The following is a 21,696-nucleotide window of genomic DNA, read 5'->3' on the forward strand; positions in this document are numbered from 1 at the left end:
AGAAACAGTGAATAAGAACTCTCCAAAAAAACAAAAGTGATCAGAGAGATTTTCTAAAGAACTGAGAGGGACATAAACACGTAAATATTTAGGGGCGCCTGGGTGGCTGGCTGTTAAGCATCTGCCTTCGGCTCAGGTCATGATCCCAGGGTCCTCGGATCGAGTCCAACGTTGGGCTCCCTGCTTAGCGGGGAGCCTGCTTCTCCCTCTCCCTTTGTAGCTCCCCCTCCTTGGGCTCTCTCTCTCAAATAAATAAATAAAATTTAAAAAAAAAGTAAGCATTTAGTTAATATTGAATTCTCTGGAAGTAGCCTTCAAGAAAGAAATCACATCACCCAAAATTAAGCCTTAACGATCACAGCTAAGAGCATAGGTTGTCAATATAACAGACTTTCCTCACACTTTATTTTCAACAAGAAGTCAGGCTATACTAATATGATGTCATAATTTCCAGACGTTAAAAATAAAGAAGTATGGCAGTGACACCACAAAGCTGTTTTTCTCCTCCCCTATGTCACCAATGAAAAATTATAAAGAATTTTAACAAATCTCTAGTAAGCACACTGAACACTTTTCAATAAAGAAGTATAAAATATACACCAGTAAAACCCACCACACTGGGAGAAAAGGATTTAGGGTACTTTCAGAAAAATGTTTCATACTTCAAGCTAAAAAGAACCCAACAATTTGAGGTTATACACACTAATTTAAATCCTGGTATTTCTCTTTGGTAATGCTGTCTACTGTAACAAATTACACATTCAAAAAGGTCATCTGTAAACAAAAAATTTGTAATAAAGCTATCTTTTTATACTGTTGAAAATGGTGTATAGAGATAAGATTTTTACTTGTAAAAATTATAATAAAGTTTGGGGGCGCCTGAGTGGCTTAGTCAGTCGAGCGTCTGCCTCTGGCTCAGGTCACGATCCCAGGGTCCTGGGATGGAGCCCTGCATCGCGGGGAGCCTGCTTCTCCCTCTCCCTGCCACTCCCCCTGCTTGTGCACATGTTCTCTCTGTCAAATAAATAAATAAAAATCTTTAAAAAAAATACTAAAGTTTGCTATTTTTATTTATAACTTCCACTATACTTAGTAACTTATAACTTAAACACTACAGGAGGGAGTAGACAGTGTTACATGCGAGGAAGAATAGTAGGAAAAACTGCACCAGACCTGCAACTGACATCTAAAAGAAGTTTGGTAGTTACTGAGTTAGCTCATGCATTCGTGCATACATTCATTCTGCACCAGGGAAATATCTCTAAGTGAGAGATACACAATTCCTATCTTTGTGGTGCTGATATTCCAACAGAGGAGACTACAAATTTATACAATTATTTTATTAAAATTGTAATGAACAGTAACAAGAATTGGAACCTAGGGGGAGAGTGATTAAGTTTACCTAACTATGGTAAAGATTCAGGAGACTCTTAGGTCATTTATTCCAAATTCCTGGTGTTTCATTACATTCCAATAGACATATTATGAACATTTATTTAATCTCTTTGATGGCAAATCTTTCAAATTTTAGTAACAGCACCTCTGATACTGTACTTAATATGCAAGTATGTCCCTCTAATCAAAGAGCCTAATATGTTACATAATTTTTTTATTTATCACAGCTCTATTTAAAATGGTAACCGTTACATTTATGATTACAAAAGTACTCTTTAAAATCTTTTGGAAAACAGAGAAAAGTATAAAGAAAATGAAATCACTCGTAGCTAACTGCAACACCCTGGGACCACCACTTACCAATATTTAAAAGTAATACTTCATCTTTTACATGCACACACACACACACACACACCCATCCCAGTGTAAAATGTCAGCGACCCAGCACAGACTAATCTCCCTGTTTTCAGCCCTTGAGCCTATAGTCTCTTCACCACACAGCAACCCAGTGAACCTTTTAAAACATCAGTAAGGTCATGTCACTCCTCTGCTCAGAACCTTCTAATGGCTCCCACCTCACCCAGAATAAGAACCTAAGTTTTAGTGCTTACCAGACCTGCAAGGCCCTATACAAATCTGCCCCTCCTTTACTTCTGACCTCACTGCTGCACTCTGGCCACTCGGCGGCCTCTTTGCTGCAGCCTTCTCACCTTTGCATCTGCTGTTCCCTCTCTGCCTGGATAACTCCTGTCTCAAATATCATCATGGTCTCTGCACAGTACAGTAATACAGTAATAAGAATAAAGAAGTAATCATAGTTAACAGATGGTGTGTTAAAGTGAAAAAGTTCTTTGAATTTATTGTGGTTAAAAAATAACAGCCAACATTTATCAAGTTCTTAGCATGTGCCAGATTCTACACTAAGTGTTTTATATGAGTTATCTCATTTAATCTTCACCACAACATTACAAGGTAAGCACTATTACTATTTCCATTTTACTGATAAAGGAAACAACTTCTAAAAGTTATGTGACCTGGGTAGCAAACCTAGGCAACTAATTTCAGAATGCATTATTAATGACTACAGTGGACTGCCTCTTTGTGATTCTGATTATTTTTTACTTTAAAATTGTTAAATATATAAGTTTTTTTTTTTAAATAAAAGTTACTCTAAGTTTTATGCTTGGCAGAGAAATTTCCTAACCATCTTACAGAAAATTAATTTAGGAAAATACAAGTATCTCATTGGTTCAAAATATGTTACAGAAAAAAGTAACAGCTGACAAGTTATGCTCTGTAACTACAAATACATAAAGTTGAAATGTGAGAAAATAATGAGTGCCATACTAAGACTCAAGTATTTGACCAGTTATGGTAAAGCTTAAGGCAATATTGAGACTTTTTTTTTTTTTTTTTAGCACTAAGCATCTAAATAGAAGGAAGCTTTTTAATATATCTAAAGTAATGAAAGACTGGCCCACAGAGGATAAAGGAAAAAGAATTGAGCACTTACAACTTCATCTTTTGAATTTCTACAAATTCATATTCTACTGTTAAATCTCAGTAACATGTAAAACAAAAACACTACTTTAACCACTCCTACTGCCTTTGAAACTTCAGAATTATGATTGGATAAGTAACCCTTCCACTTCTATCAATCCAGTCAATATAATTCACTTTTCAACTGCTTTAAAAAAATAAAATAAAAACTTTCTAAAATTAGATCATGGTAATGATTACACAACTTCAAAAATATATTAAAAACCACATGGCCATTTTCGAGGATGTGGAGAAAAAGGAACCCTCGTGCCCTGTTGTTGGAATGCAAACTGTGGAGGTTCCTCAAAAAGTTAAAATAAAACTACCCTACAATCCAGCAATCACACTAATGGGTATTTACCCAAAGGAAACAAAAACACTCATTCAAAGGCACACGTGTACCCCTGTTTACAGCAGCATTATCTACAATAGCCAAGATATGGAAGCAACCCAAGTGTCCATCAATTGATGAAGATGTAAAGAAGATGTGGAATATATACAATGGAGTATTATTCAGCCATAAAAAGGAATGAAATCTTGCCATTTACAATGACAGGGATGGAGCTAGAGTGTATTATGCTAAGTGAAATAAGTCAATCACAGAAAGACAAATAGCATATGATTCCACCTATAGGGGGAATTTAAGAAACAAAACAAAGAAGCAAAGGGAAAAAAAGAGACACAAGCCAAGAAAAGGACTCTTAATTACTGAGAACAAATTGATGGTTATCAGAGGGGAGGTGGGTGGGGGGAAGGGTGAGATAGGTGATGGAGATCAAAGAGTGCACTTGTTGTGATGAGCACTGGGTGATGTATGGAAGTGTTCAATCACTATATTTTACACCTGAAACTAATATTACACTGTATGTTAACTAGCTAGATTTAAAATAAAAACTTAAAAAAACTCCACAAAAACATGGCCATTTCCCCAAGCTCTTTATAATTTAAGTATCTCATCATTTACTTGCAACTTTTAGGTTCTCAAATTCAGTGTTACAATATATTGGTGAAGCATGTTACAAATAACTGGTTACAAAATAATAAAGTACCAAAGTGTGAAGGGTATACTTGTAGACAACATATAGTTGTCTTGGTTTTTCTCCCCCCAACCTTTACAAACCGTTTATTTTCCATCAACCTTATTTCCATTTTCTTTCTCTCTGTAGAAGAGCAGCTTAAGACCACTCAGTGGTTGTTCCACACATTCAGTGGCCTGAGAAGCAGAAGTGGCCACCCTGTTTTCAGTGGTAGCCAAGTGTTCCAGTTTTGGGTAGGGAACTGCTGAAGGGGCAGAAGAGGGCACCTGCATGCCTTTAAGACCAGTCTGTGACTTCAGGTTGAGTTGCAGTGAACTCAGGACCTGGAGCAGTCCATTTACCCTGAAATTCCTCTTGGTTACAGCCTTTTCAGCAGTGGCCTGCTCTTCCTCTTCAGTCTCTTCAGGATCGGATCCGTAGAAGTAGAGATCAGGTACAACCTTCCATGAGTGCTCACGGGAAACGGTGCCACTCATGTGCAAAACTTCTGGGGCCAGCATCCACCACATCAGACCCACTGAGTGAGCTCCCTTGTTGTTGTGCAAGGGATGGAGATGTCCATGTAGCAGCGAGGAGAGTCTGCCACACAGAGCAATGGGACGGTTAACATAAGACACCTCTATGAGAGGCTGGTGGTCAGCCCTGGGATCAGTAACCACCAGAAGTCTCAGCTCACAGAGGGCTGCCAGGATCTGGTTTGTGAAGGTTCCAGGAGTAAAGTGGACAGCAACACGAGTGGCTCCAGCAGCAGCAGCAAACTTCAGCACAGCTAACTGGCCAGTATTCCCAGATGATAGGACATGGACATCAGCTGGGTTTTCAATGGCAACAATGGCATGAGCTGCCTGCAGAAGCTTCTCCCAGGTTCTTTTCAGATTTATAATGTAGATGCCATCATTTTTCCTTTTGTAGATGTACTGTTCCATTTGGAAGTCAAGGTTGGTGCCACCTAAGTGGGTTCCTGCTGCAAGGAATTTGAGGACATCTTCCTCCTTCATTTGTAGGTTATCAAAGCCTCTGGACATCTTGAAAGTTTCCCTTGAAGTTATGAGGGGAAACCCAGAACAACGCTGTTTGGATCCCTCCCTGGATAGAGCAGAAAGGCAGCGGTTTTGGTTTTCTAATCTACTTTTAACAGTCTCTTTCAATTGGTGTATTTTGAACATGCACACCTGAAGTGATTACTGGTATAGTTGGATTAATATGTATTTTAACTATTTACTATTCATTGCCCTTTTTCTTTGTTTTCTATTTTTTTTTTTTTTTTGGTCTTCTCTATTTCAGCCTTCTCTGGTTTTATTTGAACATCTTATATGATTCTATTTTCTCTACTCTTTTAGCATATCAATTATACTTCCTTTTAAAATCTTTTTAGTGGTTACCATAGGGTTTGCAATATACTTTTATGACTAATCCAAGTCCATTTCAAAACAACACTATACCACTTCAGCTACTATAAGTACTTTTTAAGAGTATTTCCAATGCCTCCCTTCTGTCCCTTATAACTTCATTGTCATTAATTTCACTTATCCATAAGCTATAATCACCAAATACATTATTTTGAACAAACTATTATCTGTTAGATCAACTAAATATAAGAAAAATAAAAGATTTTATCTTCATTTATTCCTTTTCACTCCTTTCTTTATATAGATTTAACTTTCTGACCTACATCATTTTCTCTTTTTTTTTTTTTTAAAGATTTTATTTATTTATTTGACAGAGAGAGACAGCTAGAGAGGGAACACAAGCAGGGGGAGTGGGAGAGGGAGAAGCAGGCTTCCCGCTGAGCAGGGAGCCCGATGCGGGGCTCGATATCATGACCTGAGCCAAAGGCAGATGCCTAACGACTGAGCCACCCAGGCGCCCCCATCATTTTCTCTCTCTTTGAAGAACTTTTAACATCTCTTGCAAAGCAGGTCTACTAGTTACAAATTCCCTCAATTTTTGTTTGTCTGAGAAAGTTTTTATTTCTCCTTCACTTCTGAAGGATAATTTCGCTAGATACAGAATTCTAGGTTGGTGGTTTTCTTCTTTCAACTCTAAATAACATTACTCTCTCCTTCCTTGCTTGGTTTCTGAAGAGAAGTCTGAAACAGTTCTTATCCTTGTTCCTCAGTAGGTAAGGTGGTTATTTCCCAGTGGCTTCTTTCAAGATTTTATCTTTGTCTTTAATTTTATAATATACATAGGGGTAGATCTTTTTGTTGTTATTTATCCTTCTTGGTATCTCTGAACTTCCTGAATCTGTAGTTTGGGGTCTTTAATTTTGGAAAATTCTCATCTATTATACTTCAAGTACTTCTGGTTCCTTTCTCTCTTCCCTTTCCAACATCCCAGTTATGCATATGTCACAACTTGTCTAACTGTTTCTACAGTTCTTGGATACTCTGTTCCATCTTTTTCACTTTTTTTCTCTTTGCATTTTAGTTGTGGAAGTTACTATTGATTTATTTTCATGCTCACTGATTCTTTCCTCAGTCATGGCCAGTCTACTAACGGGCCCAACAAAGGCATTCTTCATTTCTGTTAGTGTTTTTGATTTCTAGCATTTCCTTTGGATTATGTCTTAGAGCTTCCATCTCTCTGCTTACATTACTCATCCATTCTTACAGGATGTCTACTTTTTCCATTAGAGCCCTCAGCATATTAATCATAATTTTAAATCCAAAGTATGATAATTTCAAAATCTATGTCACATCTGAGTCTGGTTCTTATGCTTCATTTACGTCTTCAGATCGTGGGGTTTTTTGTCTGTAAGTGTGCCTTGTAATATTTTGTTGAAAGCCAGACATAATGTTGGGTAAAAGGAATGGAGGTAGACAGGCCTTTAGTGTGAGTTTTATGTTTATCGACTAGGAGTTAGGCTGTGTTTATTGTTTGCTGTAGCTATGGTATCTAAGGCTACATTTTTCTCTAATGTCCTTGTTTTTGTCTCCCATGTTCTCCTTGGGAACTCCTAGACACTCTTTAAATAAGGTGTGAGGCTTACATTTGTTTTAGAAGCCCTACTGACATGGTGGTAAAGTTGGAAGGAGGCATTCTATTGTCCTATGATTAGGTCTCGGTCTTTTAGTGAGCCTATGTGGGGTATTTCCCTTCCCCCAGGTCAAGTAGGCTTTGGCAGAGCCCCTGTTGGTTAGGCTCAGGTAAAATACTTTCCCTGGAAACAGACTTTATTAAAGAGAACAGAAAGCTCTGGGTAGATTTCAAAATGATTACTTTTCTCCTCCTCCCTCCTTGGCCCTACCTGCAAACTCCCCAGCCCCTGAAATCCTCCCTCACTATGCAGGCAGTAAAAGATTTTTCTCTGATCCTCACAGGGAGAACCTGGTAGGGCTTCTGGAGGTAAGACTCAAGAAAGTGAGGGGACACCCCCACCCCCAAGACTCAACCTCCTTGGTTTTCAACTCTCTCAAGCTAGCCCACCCAGAGCCTCCAGCAGTTAATTCATTAATTAAGCTTAAAGTGCTCCTACGTAGAGCGGCTTCATCTGTGGGGCTTCTACTCCTAGACTTCTGCCACCCATAAGCTTTGATTCTCTGTATCTGCCTATCTCCAATTTTCCAGGCAGCAGTCTGCCCTGAGACCTCAATTCTCTTGACGCATCTAAGAACTGTTGATTCTCAGTTTGTTCACTTTTTTTCTTGTTGGGATGACAGAAGTGAGGACTTCCAAGCTCTTTATGTGTCACACCAGAAACAATAAGTCAATATACTTTATTATCATCATAGGCACTAAGGTAAGACTATCCCTGGAATATAACTCTTACTTGTTTGCATTCTAATACGCTTTACACATAATCCTGGGGTTACCTAGGGAGAATTGAGAACCATTATTGTATTCTTCAAGTAGTTTGGGATATAGAGGTCCACAAACTGCTGCCCAAGGGCCAAATCCTGCCAGTAATGGAACAAATCCAGCCATTCATTCATTTGTATACATATATATATATAGTCTGTGGCTACTTTCTTGATAACAATGGCAGAGTAAAGTAGTTGCAACAGAGACCCTATGTCCTACAAAGCTAAAAGTATTTACCATCTGGCCCTTCAAAGTAGAAGCTCTCTGGTTCTGGGTTATACATCCCATACTTTCTTGCATACGTGATCTCTTGGTATTTTGTGTGCATGTGTGTGTGTGTGTCTGTCTTTTAATTGTTGACCAGGGCTGAGTACAATGATGACTATGCATTATCTTTAATTTTTATTTATCAATTCATCCATCAATTCATTTAATATACAATTGCTGAGATTAAAGAATTCAGTTTAGTGAAAATCTTTTGCAAAACAGTGTAAATAATGCTATAGCAATTACATTCAAATACTAGAAAATTAAAATAAAGGAGTTATTAACTCTACCTGGGGTACTCAAGGGTTCAGAATACTAAAATTTTGCCACAGAGGACTGCGGCTTACTATTGTTTAGTAGAAGATATATTCTCTAAGCAAGGGATTCTCAAACTTCAGTGTTAGAATCACCTGAAGGGCTAGCAAAACAAAGACTGCTGGATACACCCCCAGAGTTTCTATTACAGTAAATCTGAGGTGGAGCCTCAAAATTTACATTTCTAACAAGTTCCAAGGTGATACTAATATGACGCTAATATAGAGAACCATGCTCTAACAAACCAAATAGCATCATATAAATACAATTCTAAAGCTGAAAGGGTCTTTTAAAAACTAGTTGTTAAAAAAATAAATAAAAATAAATAAAAACTAGTTGTTGTACCTCTCTGAAAGAAAGAATAGACTAAAAACAAACAAACAAACAAAAAGTCTCTATGTCAGATAAATAGAAAGGTCCAACAGACTGTCACCTATTTTATGAATCTGAAACACTTTAGGCCTTCAGAATTGCTTTCCTATTTTATTCATTCCCTTGTTACTTTCTCCATCAATCCACCTCCCTCCCTCAGTTAGTTATTTACCCTAACTCACAGGTTCCCTTTGCCGTCTTCAGGCTTTCGCCATGACTCAACAAGTTACCTTAGCCTTGGGTCTTGGCTCCTAAAATAAGTAGGTCAAACCCTCCACCAGAACCAAACTTTAAAGAAGCTATCTCCAGGTCAATGTTAAGGGGTTCTTCAAAATTCCAACTTTATCTCTTGGGAACTAGGTTGGAATGCAGATTAGCCCACAAACCCTAACTAAATACCACTGTATACTCATTCATAAAAGGTTACTAAACTATGTAGCAGTCATTTGCTCAGTATTTTTAAAACGAGGGACACAGTGTCTCTCACTTGGGACATAAATTATTTTTTATTCTACATATATAGTAAAAAAACATTTGATTAGTAGTACCAAAACTCTAAATAAGTGATTACTTAGTTTCACCTATGCAATTTTTAAAAAAAAATCAGTTGCTGTAAGTCCTCCATTCTGTAAAATGCAGCATGAGTTTAATAACTTATTTGGGGAGAAAATTACCACATCAAATATGTCAAATACAGAAACATTAATATGTAGAAAAAATCAACTGTCTCTAAGAATGCAGTAGAAACAGTATTCACTAGTACTTACTGCTAGATGAGAAACAGAAAGATGCAAAAGGTGTTGCCCCCAGCTTCAAAGAACTTATTGTTCATTAGAACAGCATAGGACAAAAATTAAAGTGATTAAGTGCTTAACTGTAAGACATCACTATACAGTTTGAGGTCAAAAAAAGGCCAATGTGGACTAGAGTAGCTAAAGAATGTTTTATAGTACAATGATTTGAGCTATGACTTCAAAAATGGTTAAAACATGATTAAGTAGGATTTGGATACAGGCGAGTAGAGATTCCAGAAAAAAATATAAAGCAGGAATAAAAGGAGGACCACAAAATATAAGGCAGACACTGAAGTGCTTGCCTGATGGGACTTCAACACTGTTGAACCAAAAGAAATCGGGTTGGACCAACTGTATGGGGCTAGATTATACAGGCCTTTGAAACCTAACAGAAATCTTTAGATAATGATATGGTGGGCGAGGTGAAATTATTATAGGTTATTTGAAGGAGACTACATGGAAAAGGATGTTTTTGAAGACTTATTTTGGCAGCAATTACAGCATAGTTCAGTAAGGGGAAAGGCCAGGGACAGACAGCAACTATGGTGCCACTGTAATAATACAGGAATGAGATGGTAAAGCACTGAACTATGGTCCTGGCAGTGGAAACATAGGGAGTAGAAGACAGGGAGAAACGTAAGTGACACTGCAAACTTGGCAACTTGTTAAAATATTGGGCACAGGGATTAAAAAAGAAAAATCCAATATGAAACCAATATTGCTAGCCTGATGGAATGAAGGAACAGGTGCTATCTACTACCCAAAGCAGTAGATTAGCTAGACATGAAAGCCAACTGAGGTAGCAAGGCACTCTGGCACAGAAGGATTACTGTGAAAATGCCAAGTGTACGTACAATGACAGTGGTCGCTACCTGTACTCTAGCAAATGAATCAGTAGATGTGATTAGAGTTGTCTGGTCAGCCCATCTATTTCTTTGGCAAAGAAGTGAACAGAGGAAAAAAAAAAAAAAAAAAAGGATGGCTGAGAAATAAGTGTCTGGAAATTCAAAATTAAAGTACATCTACAGGAAAGCAACAGGAAAAATAAAATGTTCATCAGAAATAAGATCCATGAAAACAAGGACCTTGCATCTTTGCCCATGGAATCCCCAATGCCTGGCAGAATAGCTGACAAAGGCAGCTCTCAAAAAGGAATGAATGAGAATTCCCAAACTTCAAAGGAATCATGGTAACAAGAAGAGTTGAAGACATAATGAGAGATAAAGACTGAAAAAAGGCCACTGAATTGGCAAGAAGAACAGGAAGCCAGACTGCAAAAGTCAGAAAGGACAAGAGCAGAGAGAAGATCTAGCAGAGTGGGGGTGGTGAGCTGATGGACAGATGGCAGCTAAAAGGAAGAACAGCAGGGTAGACAAAGCATTATTTTACTTGTTTGGATTTTTCTAAACTCAAAATAATACCTGCTCATTCAAGAAAATTTTGAGAATATAATAAAAAAGGGGGGGGAGCATACATTTGTTCCACCACATAAGTGCAAAACCAGTTAATGCTTTTAAAATGTGTGTTCACTTATTCCACCATATATATGAGTGGGCTTACATATCACACAACAGGATAATAAATGAGGGACTGGAGGGGAGGGAAACGGGTAAGCAAAATAGTAAAACCAGGGGTGAGATTAGCTAGCAATGGTTACCATGTTTCTTAAATCTTTTTAGTGGTCAAAAAAAAAAAAAAAATAGTACTTTTCTGCTTTATTTTTTATTATCGAATAAGGATTTTTGCATTAACTGTTTATATTATTATTCTTATAAAATGAGTATTTACATTCTTCATTCACTTACCTAATGACTTTTTTTCTTAGACTATGAATGAGCTCTTTAGGTCACTGAAAGATCAACTCTGTTTTACTGCAAAAACTTTTCTCCAAGGTTGTTTGCTGCTGCTTTAAGGAAGTCATAAGCCTGTATAAAGTCACAGGAAAAGCAGCCTGTGGAAAAGAAGAGTTTGATGATGCTGACGGAAAGGGTATATATTAGAACAAATTCCCTAACTATATGGAAAGGGATGAATCCAAAGGGGAAAACAAACTTCATCCTATAATGAGAAAGTACACAGATATAGATGCTAAGACATAGGAGCCAAAATATGGGCTAAGCGAGGTATGAGGAACCCCACACCCAGTAATATTCTAATCCTCTTCCTGACGTGGCCATTATTCAGAGTCAACTCAGGGTACAGAGCCTTCTTCTAAAACTAACACAGCAGTTCCTGGTCCTCTGCCCCAGTTCTCAACATGCCCATCCTCTTCTTCCCTATTATTACTTTATATTCTTTCTTCTACCTTTGCATTTCGATGAGAGAATTGTGATTGGTGGAAATCCCACTCCCCAATCAAGCAAATTTGGACCTAAGCCATCTTCCCCTAATTATTCTCATTATTGGCAAGGCTTACTCTCATCAACAACTGTGAATCTAGTTGGGAATAAAGACCGCTAGTGGGAATAAAGACTTCCCAGTAAGCATACCATTAAGTGTATTTGGATCAATAGCCCTGCCTTTCCCTTGATTTTTGTTAAGGTCACCATCCTGAATTTTGCCAGTAAGAATATTTTATCCTACTGAACCCTCTCTCATCTAACTCTATTTTTTAATACCATCGATTATACCATACTATCACTGCATTTAACAAAATCTTACTTTTGTTAAATTCTACTGATGATGCATGCAACTACTACACAAGAGGTGAATGTTTTAAATGCAGAGTAGTGTTTATTACTTTTTAAATCTCCTATGCCTGTATATAGTAGACATTAAAATAAAGGCATATGGAATTCAGTTTTCCTTGACCACTTGATTCTATAAATTCAGGATTAGTTCTTGATCTTCTCACTTCTTTGAAACTTATATGTACAGAATTTGGCCAAATATTGCTTGTTAAGATCTCCTGCTTCGGGAAAAGGGATCATGCATGTAATAATCTGACAGTTACATTTTAGATCGCAGATTGCTTATGTACATATACAATTAATAGATCTAATAACTGCAATCAAATTAGCGAAGTGATTCACTTAAATTAACTGAAGCATCTGTTCAAATACATTTTCCCAGGCTCTCAGAAGCACCAACTTTACTTCAAGCAAGATGTCACTAAAGTGACACTCTTATCCAATTAAATTTTTAAAATTTCATACCTACTGCAAAAACAATGGCAAGTACTTGGCTACCCCACATAAATAAAATATTTTATTGTCATACTGTAAATTACTTATTATGCAGTGACTGCTTTGTTTCAGGTATATTCTGTCTCTGAATTCCTATGAGCTTCACATATTAAAAAATGAGAATGTTTCATTTAAATTCAGTACAAATTAAGTAAAATGGGCTCATCTCAGGAAGACAAGCCTAAATCACTGAAAAAAGTTAATTTACACAACTCAGATCATTGTTCTTCGAGAGTTGAGAAAAATTTCATGGAAACAGTAGCACATGGATTGAATCTTAAAAGTTAAACCCTTGTGTCAGCAGGAAAAAAAGAAAGGTTTTTAAAGTAGCAGGCAGAGAGACCAGCAAAGGCATAAGCAGAGAAACAAGATAATAAAAGCAAAGAAAATGGGTTACTGTAAACTGTAGTCACCACTTAATGCAGTAATCCCCTTGTTCTCATCTTGTAGCTACTTGGCAGTACAAGGTGATCAAAGTAGGAAAGCCACAGAAAAATTAAAAAAAATACAAGTACATAAAGAAAAACACAAACCCAAGTGCTCTCAATGCTTGGTTCGTATCTTAAAATGAGGCCTCATAAACTGCAACACCATAGCCCTAGGGAATCATACCCCCAAGATGCCAATAGTTCACTTCTATCCCCATGCCCTTGGTAGGTATCACTAATCAATCAGATTTAGCATGTAAATTCACATCAATTTGTTAATCCTGTGTTGGAATGAATGTATGCTATCTGAATCCTTACTATCTAAACTCAGACTATGAATGGGTTCAGGTAAACTTATTTTTTATTTATTTTTTTTAGATAAGGCTATTTGGAGATGGTATTTCACACCATATGGACTCTGGCCTTCCAAAATTCCAAGACATAATAGATTGGAATCTGTTATTCTGACCTCTCACTCTCTGAATTCAGAAACCAAACAGACTCAAATAGCAAGGAATATCTTTATGTTTTCAGTTTGTTCTTAGATATAAGGAATATAAAACCTCACCTCCCACATAACTTTTCATAATATATATAGGAGCTATTGTAATAGATGTCTGATAATGATATGCATAATTAACCAAACCTAGTTGTTTTCTATTTCCTCTTATAAATAGGAGATATTATAGTCCATAAACAGAAAACACTAAAAGTCTCAAGGAAAAAAAATTAAATCATGTTTTAAAGTTTCTATTCATATTGGTTAAGTGTTAACTATCTTAATCTCATAGTCAGCAATCAAGTGCATTAAGGCCTCAAAGCTTATTGTTCCTTATTTATTACCCTGCCCAGAACAGGAAGATCCTTCCTCCTTTTGGTCATGCTGCTCATCTTAACCAGAACTCTTAGAACCTTCAATAAAGCACAAGAGAAAGCAGCTAAATACACAGAGACTGATAGAAAAAGAGGCACTGGGTAAGACTGGTCTAGTTTGGTCAGAGATATGAAATAACCATCTTACTGTCTTGTTCTTTAATAGATATAAAGAACTGTCACAATTACACATTAAAAAGTCTAACCTAGATGAAGAGGAAAAGTTGTAAGGCTCATCCCTGCACTAAATTATTCTGAAAAGAAAATACACCTTTCTTATTTACATAACCAAATTGACAATATAACATCCACTACTGCCTTAAAATATTACATTATTATAATAGGAAAAAGTTCCTATGTGAGGTGCTTATAAGTACGGAGAACCTCTTTAGAAGCAAAACAAAACAAAAAAAGCACACAATAGTCCCCCTAGTGCAATCTCTCAACTCGTAAACTCCCCAAGGATTGCTGCATAGACTTACATATTTTTGCATAATCAACAACGGCTTTTAGAACACTTTAAATGTAATACATGCTCAATAAATATTTGCAGACTGAATCTCACGTAACAGAACTCTTGCACAAGGTAACAAGAAGTGAATAACCTTCAGATAGTCCTCCTGGGCTAACACCCAAGAAAACACTGACAAATCCTAACAATTCTTCCATTGAAAATGTTCTGTTGATTGCCTTGATTAGTTAATTCTGTTAGTCTTTCACTGTGCTTATGGTATGTTTTATTATTGCTGTCAATATTAATTTAGTAACAGAGTCACAGAAAGTTAAGCTGAAGGAACTTGCAAGGTCATTTAGTATAAACTTTTCATTTTACAGACAAGGAAACGAGGGTCTACTTTTCTCACAATTAACACTTTGGCACTTGTCACCGCTTTCCCTGGTTCCCTAACTGAATAAAAGAGTTTTATTGCACTTTTTTGCTTGGGTTAATATTACAAGGTTAACATTACAAGTGAATGGGCATTCCTCAAATGCCAGTCTCTAGCATAGTACTTTGTATATAGCAGGTACTCAGGTAAGTACTTACACACTGTTCTTGCTTAGTGTTCAAATTTGAGTAAATGGCAATGCTCATTTTAATTATTTTCATTTGTACAATTTTAGTGTGCAACATTGTTTTTCTAATATAAAAAGTGATGTGACACAAGTTTTTACTCAAAGCATTCTTTTGTAACAGATAAAACACTTCTGTCTTTTCCACCACTGTGAAGCTCATTTCCCCCAATAATACCAAAAACTAATAGTGAGATAGAAACCAAATCAGTTTTGCACATAACAGTCAAGACACCTCCCAGTGGGGAGAGCAAATTGGTAAATTATTTATACACACACACATCCATTACCTAAGAGCTAAACAATAGGCCAGAAAATCCAGGGGCTTCAAATTGCTTAACTTGCCTTCCTGGTCAAGAGGGAAGACAATTTCATTAGTTTCAAATCATAGAGGAAAGCAAGGAACTGCCTTCTTTCTGGAATCACAAACATTCGGTGTTGGGATGCAACCATCACAGCTGGCCTCAATATAGACAAACAAAAGCACCCTTGGTGTGCTTGGTATGGACGACAGGCTAAACTCAGGGCAAGCAGCATGTTCAACCAACTAATCAAAAATAATGAAAGCCAGCTAATGTACTAGTCAGTTTCTCATTTTAAAGCAAAATGCAGATCAGGGACTTATGGTTAAAGTAAACTCTGAAGTTATAAGCTTTACAGTAAATGTTTCCCACTGCAGGAGAAGGAACAACAACTATTTCTCAGACAGAGCTAACAAATGCCCTGACCCAGAACCAAGGACAAAATGGAACTGCTGAGTTCTAGTATATGGGACAGAATCAGGTCTAATATGGTATCACCATGTAAACCTTTTGGATCATCATACTTTGCTCATTGTAACTAATACATAAGAAAGTAAAATTGGGTTTAAATTAGAATTTAGAAAACATCCAAATGGTCCACATATATAATTCCAGTTTATTTATAATTTTAAGTCTAAAATGTATGAGATTCAGAAGTCTGTATGACTTACAGGACTGAATAAAGACAAGGAACTCTGGCCACGGCACGCACAGCTTCCAGGGTCTGATAATGAATGAGAGGAATCCTAGCTTTCCTGTCATTTAATTTATCTGTTTCCAAAAAGTGTGTAGAACGGTGACACATCTTACAGGACTATTTAAGAAATGGCTTATACAGTCTTACTTACAAATAAAAGCTTATATATATACAAATAACAATTGATAACTAAATCTTTTAAGAATCCCTGAATTCATTTGTTGAGTAAATACAGTATTAGAACATTTTCTACAATAAAACATCAAGATTTCTTTTAATTTCTAGGTAAAGGTTTGTTGTTTATGTTACAGCCTAATGGCAAATACGTTAATCACTCCCACCCATGAAAGCATGATTTTTCTTGTAACTAATCACCAACAGACAGAAGAGAGATCAAATGTAATTTTTTCTATCCTATTTTTTTCCATAGCAATTTTATTCTATCAGGGTTTCAAGTAAAACTGCTTTAAAATGGAAAAGAAAACACTTAGTATATACATACATATATGTAAACTAAATACAAATTTTCTTTTTTCTCTTTTAAACAATGAAGACACTGTGGGAGATAAGAGGAAAGAAAAACTTGCTTTGGCATTCTTTTTTTAAGTAACCAAACAGGGGTGCAATGTAAGTTCAAGAAGTTTGCAGTGAGGTTAGTATTGGCTGTTTTATGTTGCTAGCTTTCTTTTTTTAATGAAAAGTTTATATTAAAATTCTATTGTTTAGAAAAGATAAACAACATTTTCACAGCATATTCAGTATTAAAACACATCTCTGCAAATAAATCTCCTTTCAAAGTACTAAGTGACTTGGACCTTGTCTCTGGAATGGGAATGAGGAAGGTCAAGAACAGTGCAGGCTTGTTAACTTGGATTTAGGTTGATGATATTCATAAATATATTACACAAATATTACAACACTATCAAGTTGGCAGTATCTTTATTTTCTAGAACTACCTTAAAAAATTATAAATTATATTTCCAATTCTTATGAAATATAGTTTCTGGTCTCATTAGATACCAATGATTTCAACTTTGAACACTTCATCTTTTTTTTCCAAAGTCTCATTTAATGCTTGAAATTACAATGGACATACTTTTATCAAATAGCATTTTAGTTTAATAAACAGAATAAATTAATTATCAACTGAAATAATAAGTATCTCATTGTCCAGCTAAAGACCTGCCTCACATACTATATTTATATTTGTTGAATAGGAAGACAAGTACAGACTTGTTTGTAATCTGCAAGTTTAATAATTTAGAAACTATGATCAACCTAAATGCAAAATCCTTTTGATAATTTTTAAATGCCACATTTCGGATTAACGTAATTTTAAATCCTCATTAGTAATGATACCAAAGGTTGATGCAGAAAGGGGTACAAAACTGATCTCTCAGAGCATCATCAAGTTATAAAATAAATGATAAAAAGATACTGTTCACTCACAAAATGTGAAATGAGATACCTAAAAAACTGTAATCTTATCTATTAAAAATGATTTTAATTTAGCATATACACACTAGTTCAAAGGAGGTGGTGAAAGAGCTTTCATTTTTTAGTGTGTTTATTTTATATAGTCACTTGATGAATAATATAAATCCAGTCTTGTAGAGCAGGGGATATGAGACTATATATTAATTATATCCATTAGTGTTTTTTATTATCCACTAATGTCGTTTATTCCAAAGTTCTAAACACAATATGAAGAAATCATTTTTGCAAATAGGATTTCTACACTTGAAAATTAAACGCTAGTAAGTGTGCCATTACAATTTTAAAATAGATATAAAATTATATTTTGGGGATTAAGGTGTTTGTTGCTGTTATTTTTTCTGAGCAAGTAGCAAAAAATGAAGTGCACTCTACTTCAGGGTAAGTTTTTCCTCACATTAGAGTCAGTGCCGTTAAGCTGTAATGAATGTGTAAATATAAATTATCAATGAAAGAATAATTAAATCACATGATTTACCAAAAAGAGCACTCCACTATCATTATTGTTCAGTTGGCTATACAATTTACTCCTATATTAAAAATATAAAGTGGAGTTTCCTTTCCCCTATTGTTCTCATAATAAATTAAAATATACATTACTAATTCAACTTTTAAAATGTGCCTTTCTTAAAAGACTTAGTCCTTTAATTTGGGTGTCCCTTACCTTAAATGTAAAAACCAAGGTGTTTAATGCAATTCAATGATGGCTTCAGAGACCACTAAGTTACATCAAGTTAAGGGCGGGGAACCCCACTGATTTCTGGAAACCTTGATGGTAAGCATAAAATTAATCATCTCTCCCTTTAAATAACAGCTTTTAAAAGGGGGTGAGGATATCCATCAAAGAATAAACGCTTCTCTCTTTCTGTGTTTCACACACACACATAGAAGACAATCTTACTTATCTGACCTATTCAAGTTGCCAAAACATGACTATTGATTATCAAAGCCAAAAAAAAAATTCTCCTTTAAAATATTTAAACATCTTAAAATTAAAACTGAAAGCAAGATACTCAACTGCCAATTACTGTGTAGTAAGAAACTATTAAAGCCTGCACTGACCTACTTCATATTAGCATCATGACAATATGGATGTATGCCAAGAAATAAAAAAAATTACTATATAACAAACCTTAATTTTGTATTTAAAAATTGCCACTGTTTTTAAATGTCTAAATACTGTACTGCGATGGCAGTTGTTTTTATGATGCATTTATTTTTAAATTGCAATGAAAGTAAGGAGTTTTGATATTTTAGTAGTCATATTCAATGATGGACATGCAAGATTTCATTTTTAAAATCAGAGCTTGTTCTACACCACATTCAATTCTATTTTAAAACTTCTATTAAAAGCAATCTCTTAGACCAAATTCCAAATATTGCTTTCCATTTTTAAAACAGCACTACATTTTACAAAATGTCAGTTAATAAAGAGTCCTACAGAAATAATGCAAGTTCATGTTCAAAGAATATTTACAATGGCTCTAACAGAAGACAGACTTAACCCAGTGTATTTAATTATTAAAAGACTGCCACCAGTCTTTCAGAGTTTAACCTAATGCTGAAATTCTCATACAAGAAAGTACAGAAATAGCAAAGGGTATCTCATCTATGATTTCTAAAAAGACACGAAATAACAAGACATTTTAAATTAAAATGTTTTTAAATTAAAAAATCACTTTACAGTGTAAACCACCACCTTAAAATACCTTATACCAAAGAAGCCCTTTCTTCAAAATCATGCAAATAAACTCCCTGGAAAGGAAATTTAATCTCAGAATAAAGAAGGCAAAAACATCCAGAAATAGCAGCTAAACCAACGGAAAGGAAGAGACACATTAGGTTTTTGTGCTGCATGTTAATATTCTTAGGCACAATGTCTGGTGAAAATTCACAATACACTTCTTCCTCCCTGTATGCTTGCAAAAAGGAGTAAACACATTTCACATTCCTCAGTCCCAAATTCATGCCACCATCATGCAATATGACTTAATTTCGACCCATATTCCTCTTGCACGTAAGTGGAAAAACACATATAACTTGTTTATCTACACTCACAATTGAGGAGGGGGTAAAGACATTTTTTGGCTATGGAGACGAGAGGCTGATGCAAAGTCCGCACACCTCCAGAGGTCCTATAAATATGCACCCGACTCTGGATACCCACATTCAATGAATGCATCAGCCTCCTCCTCCGCCCGCCGCCCCCCAACCCCCTTTGCAGCAGAAATGTGCCTGGGCTTTTTTACCCCAGCGATGGAGGATCCTCTTACCAGATGGAGTTCTTGATCTTGTGTTGCAGCGCGCTGGCCTCTGTCCCTGGCAGCCCAGGCACAAGGGCTGGCAGAGCCACCCCCGAGTTGGGGGCGCTGGGGGGAAGCTGCTGATGGGCATCAGGCTGCTGTGGCGGCTGTTGTTGTTCCTCTGCCATCGCTGCTGGAGGGGTGGGAGGGAGGGAGGGAAGATGGGGGCGCGGGGAAGGGTGAGGGAAGAGGCGGGGAGGGGAGGACGAAGGGGGAGAGGAGGACGAGGGGGGAAGGGAAGAGGAGGAGGAGGAAGGAAGCTGAATAAGCTAGGCCTTTACCCCAGGGCTCGAGTGAGTCGCTTTCGCCTGCCGCCTGGGGGACATCACCAGGGAGACCGAGCGGCTCCTCTCGCCAGGGACGCTTCACCGCGGGAGAGGCATGGCGGCGCCCCTCAGCCCCCCGCCGCCGCCGCCGCCGCCTCCTCCCGTCAGCGGCCGGGGCTGGGGGGGATGAGGAGGGGACGTCTGAAGACGAGGTGGGGGGGCAAGGCTCCCCCGAATCCAAGAACGGCTGCTCAGGGACTCCGCGGCCTGGCCTTCCTTTCTTGACCCCCGGGGCTTTCTACTCCGGGGGCCCGCACTGCTGCAGCCCCAAGCTCGGCTCCACGCCACTCCCCACGCCGCCGCCGCCGCCGCTCGCTCCCGGCCCCGCCGCCACCGCGGCCGCCGCTGCCCTGCCAGCCCGGGAGGCAGCCAGTGCGCGCAGCCGCACTGCGGCCCGGCGCAGACGGCAAAACACCTACCGCTCCGCCGGGAGGGGGGGGCGTGGACCAGCGTGTGCGGGTTACGGGCGCGGGCGCGGGGGGCCGGGAGGGGGGCGCACGGGGGCGCAGGGCGGGCGCGGGCCAGCTCGGCCCGGAACGCGCGCCGCCGGGGCCGAGGAGGGGACTGGCCAAGCTGGTGGAGGAGAGCAGGAAAACGTGGGGGAGGTGCTGGCGAGAGAAAGAGAACTTGCGTGAGGAGGAGGAGAAACCAAGTATTTGGCGTGGAAATGGGATTTTGGGGTTTTTTTCTGGCATCTTCAAAGCAGGAAAAAGTGAAATTAATCAACATTCCCCCCCCCTCCCCTCGACAAATGAGGATTGCTTTCTCCCTGGGTAAGTGAAGAGAACTGAAGCAGGTAAGAGGATAAGCTGACTTTTCAGAAGCCCCCAAAGAACACCCTTTGGAATTAACCACCCTTTAGGTAATTCAGTCTTGAACGGAAATCGCAAGTCAGGAGCTGGGTTGAGTGCTTCTCAGTCGGGCATTCAAAGCCCTCCAAATCTGGCCCCACTTTAGTTATCCAATCATAGCTGCCTCCATCCCCCTGCAAGAACTCCCGGCTCCAATCAGTGAAGTCTCCATGCCATTCTCAACGCGCAGCAGATTCATTCTTCCTTCGTGCCTTTGCTCATGCTGTTCCCCTCACCTCCCCACCCCACCCCCTTTCCAGGAATGCCCTCCCTCCCTCCCTCCTCTATACCGCTCTCAAGCCAACCCAGGCTCTAAGGCACAGCTCAAGTCGCGGCTTGTCAGGGTCCCTGGCAGCCAAGGTCCCTGCCTGCCTCTGAGAGAAATGCATGCAGTGCTCTCGCAACATGGAGGCTCAGGCTCCAGCCATAAGCACCTTCTTTGGAGCCAGTTGAACCCTTGGACGCACTCTCTGCGCCCTTCTGCCCATTCATACTTAAGAGACACTTTTGGCCACTAGGAATAAGACTCTGCTAGAAACAAGCAAGTCCCCTTTAAGAGCAGAAGAATTGGCTTTTCTAGGTGGGGCTGATCAGGGCGGCCTGAACTGCCTGGCTGTAGAAGACAACAGCCAAGGCCTCTGGC

At 38.2% G+C, this 21,696-nt stretch overlaps 1 protein-coding gene across 3 annotated transcripts in view; it reads right to left on the bottom strand.

Moving 5' to 3' along the window:
• RFX7 (regulatory factor X7) overlaps window positions 1–20,525 on the bottom strand; it is a 140,731-nt gene extending 120,206 nt beyond the window's left edge. The window contains exons 1-2 of one of the 3 annotated variants that reach the window (XM_034994380.1): window positions 20,158–20,525; window positions 19,847–20,006 (exon numbers count right to left, since the gene is read on the bottom strand). In XM_034994380.1, coding sequence (XP_034850271.1) covers window positions 19,847–20,004 — 158 coding nt within the window. In that variant the 5' untranslated portion in view covers window positions 20,005–20,006; window positions 20,158–20,525. Of the gene's footprint in view, window positions 1–11,328; window positions 11,475–19,846; window positions 20,010–20,157 lie in introns of those variants that run through there. The other 2 variants (XM_034994381.1, XM_034994382.1) reach the window with 2 other exon arrangements.
• Between the last annotated feature and the right edge of the window lie 1,171 nt (window positions 20,526–21,696).

This window comes from Mirounga leonina, unplaced genomic scaffold (genome assembly GCF_011800145.1).
Source record: "Mirounga leonina isolate KUSES-001 unplaced genomic scaffold, KU_Mleo_1.0 Mir_91, whole genome shotgun sequence".
NCBI classification, from domain to species: Eukaryota; Metazoa; Chordata; class Mammalia; order Carnivora; family Phocidae; genus Mirounga; species Mirounga leonina.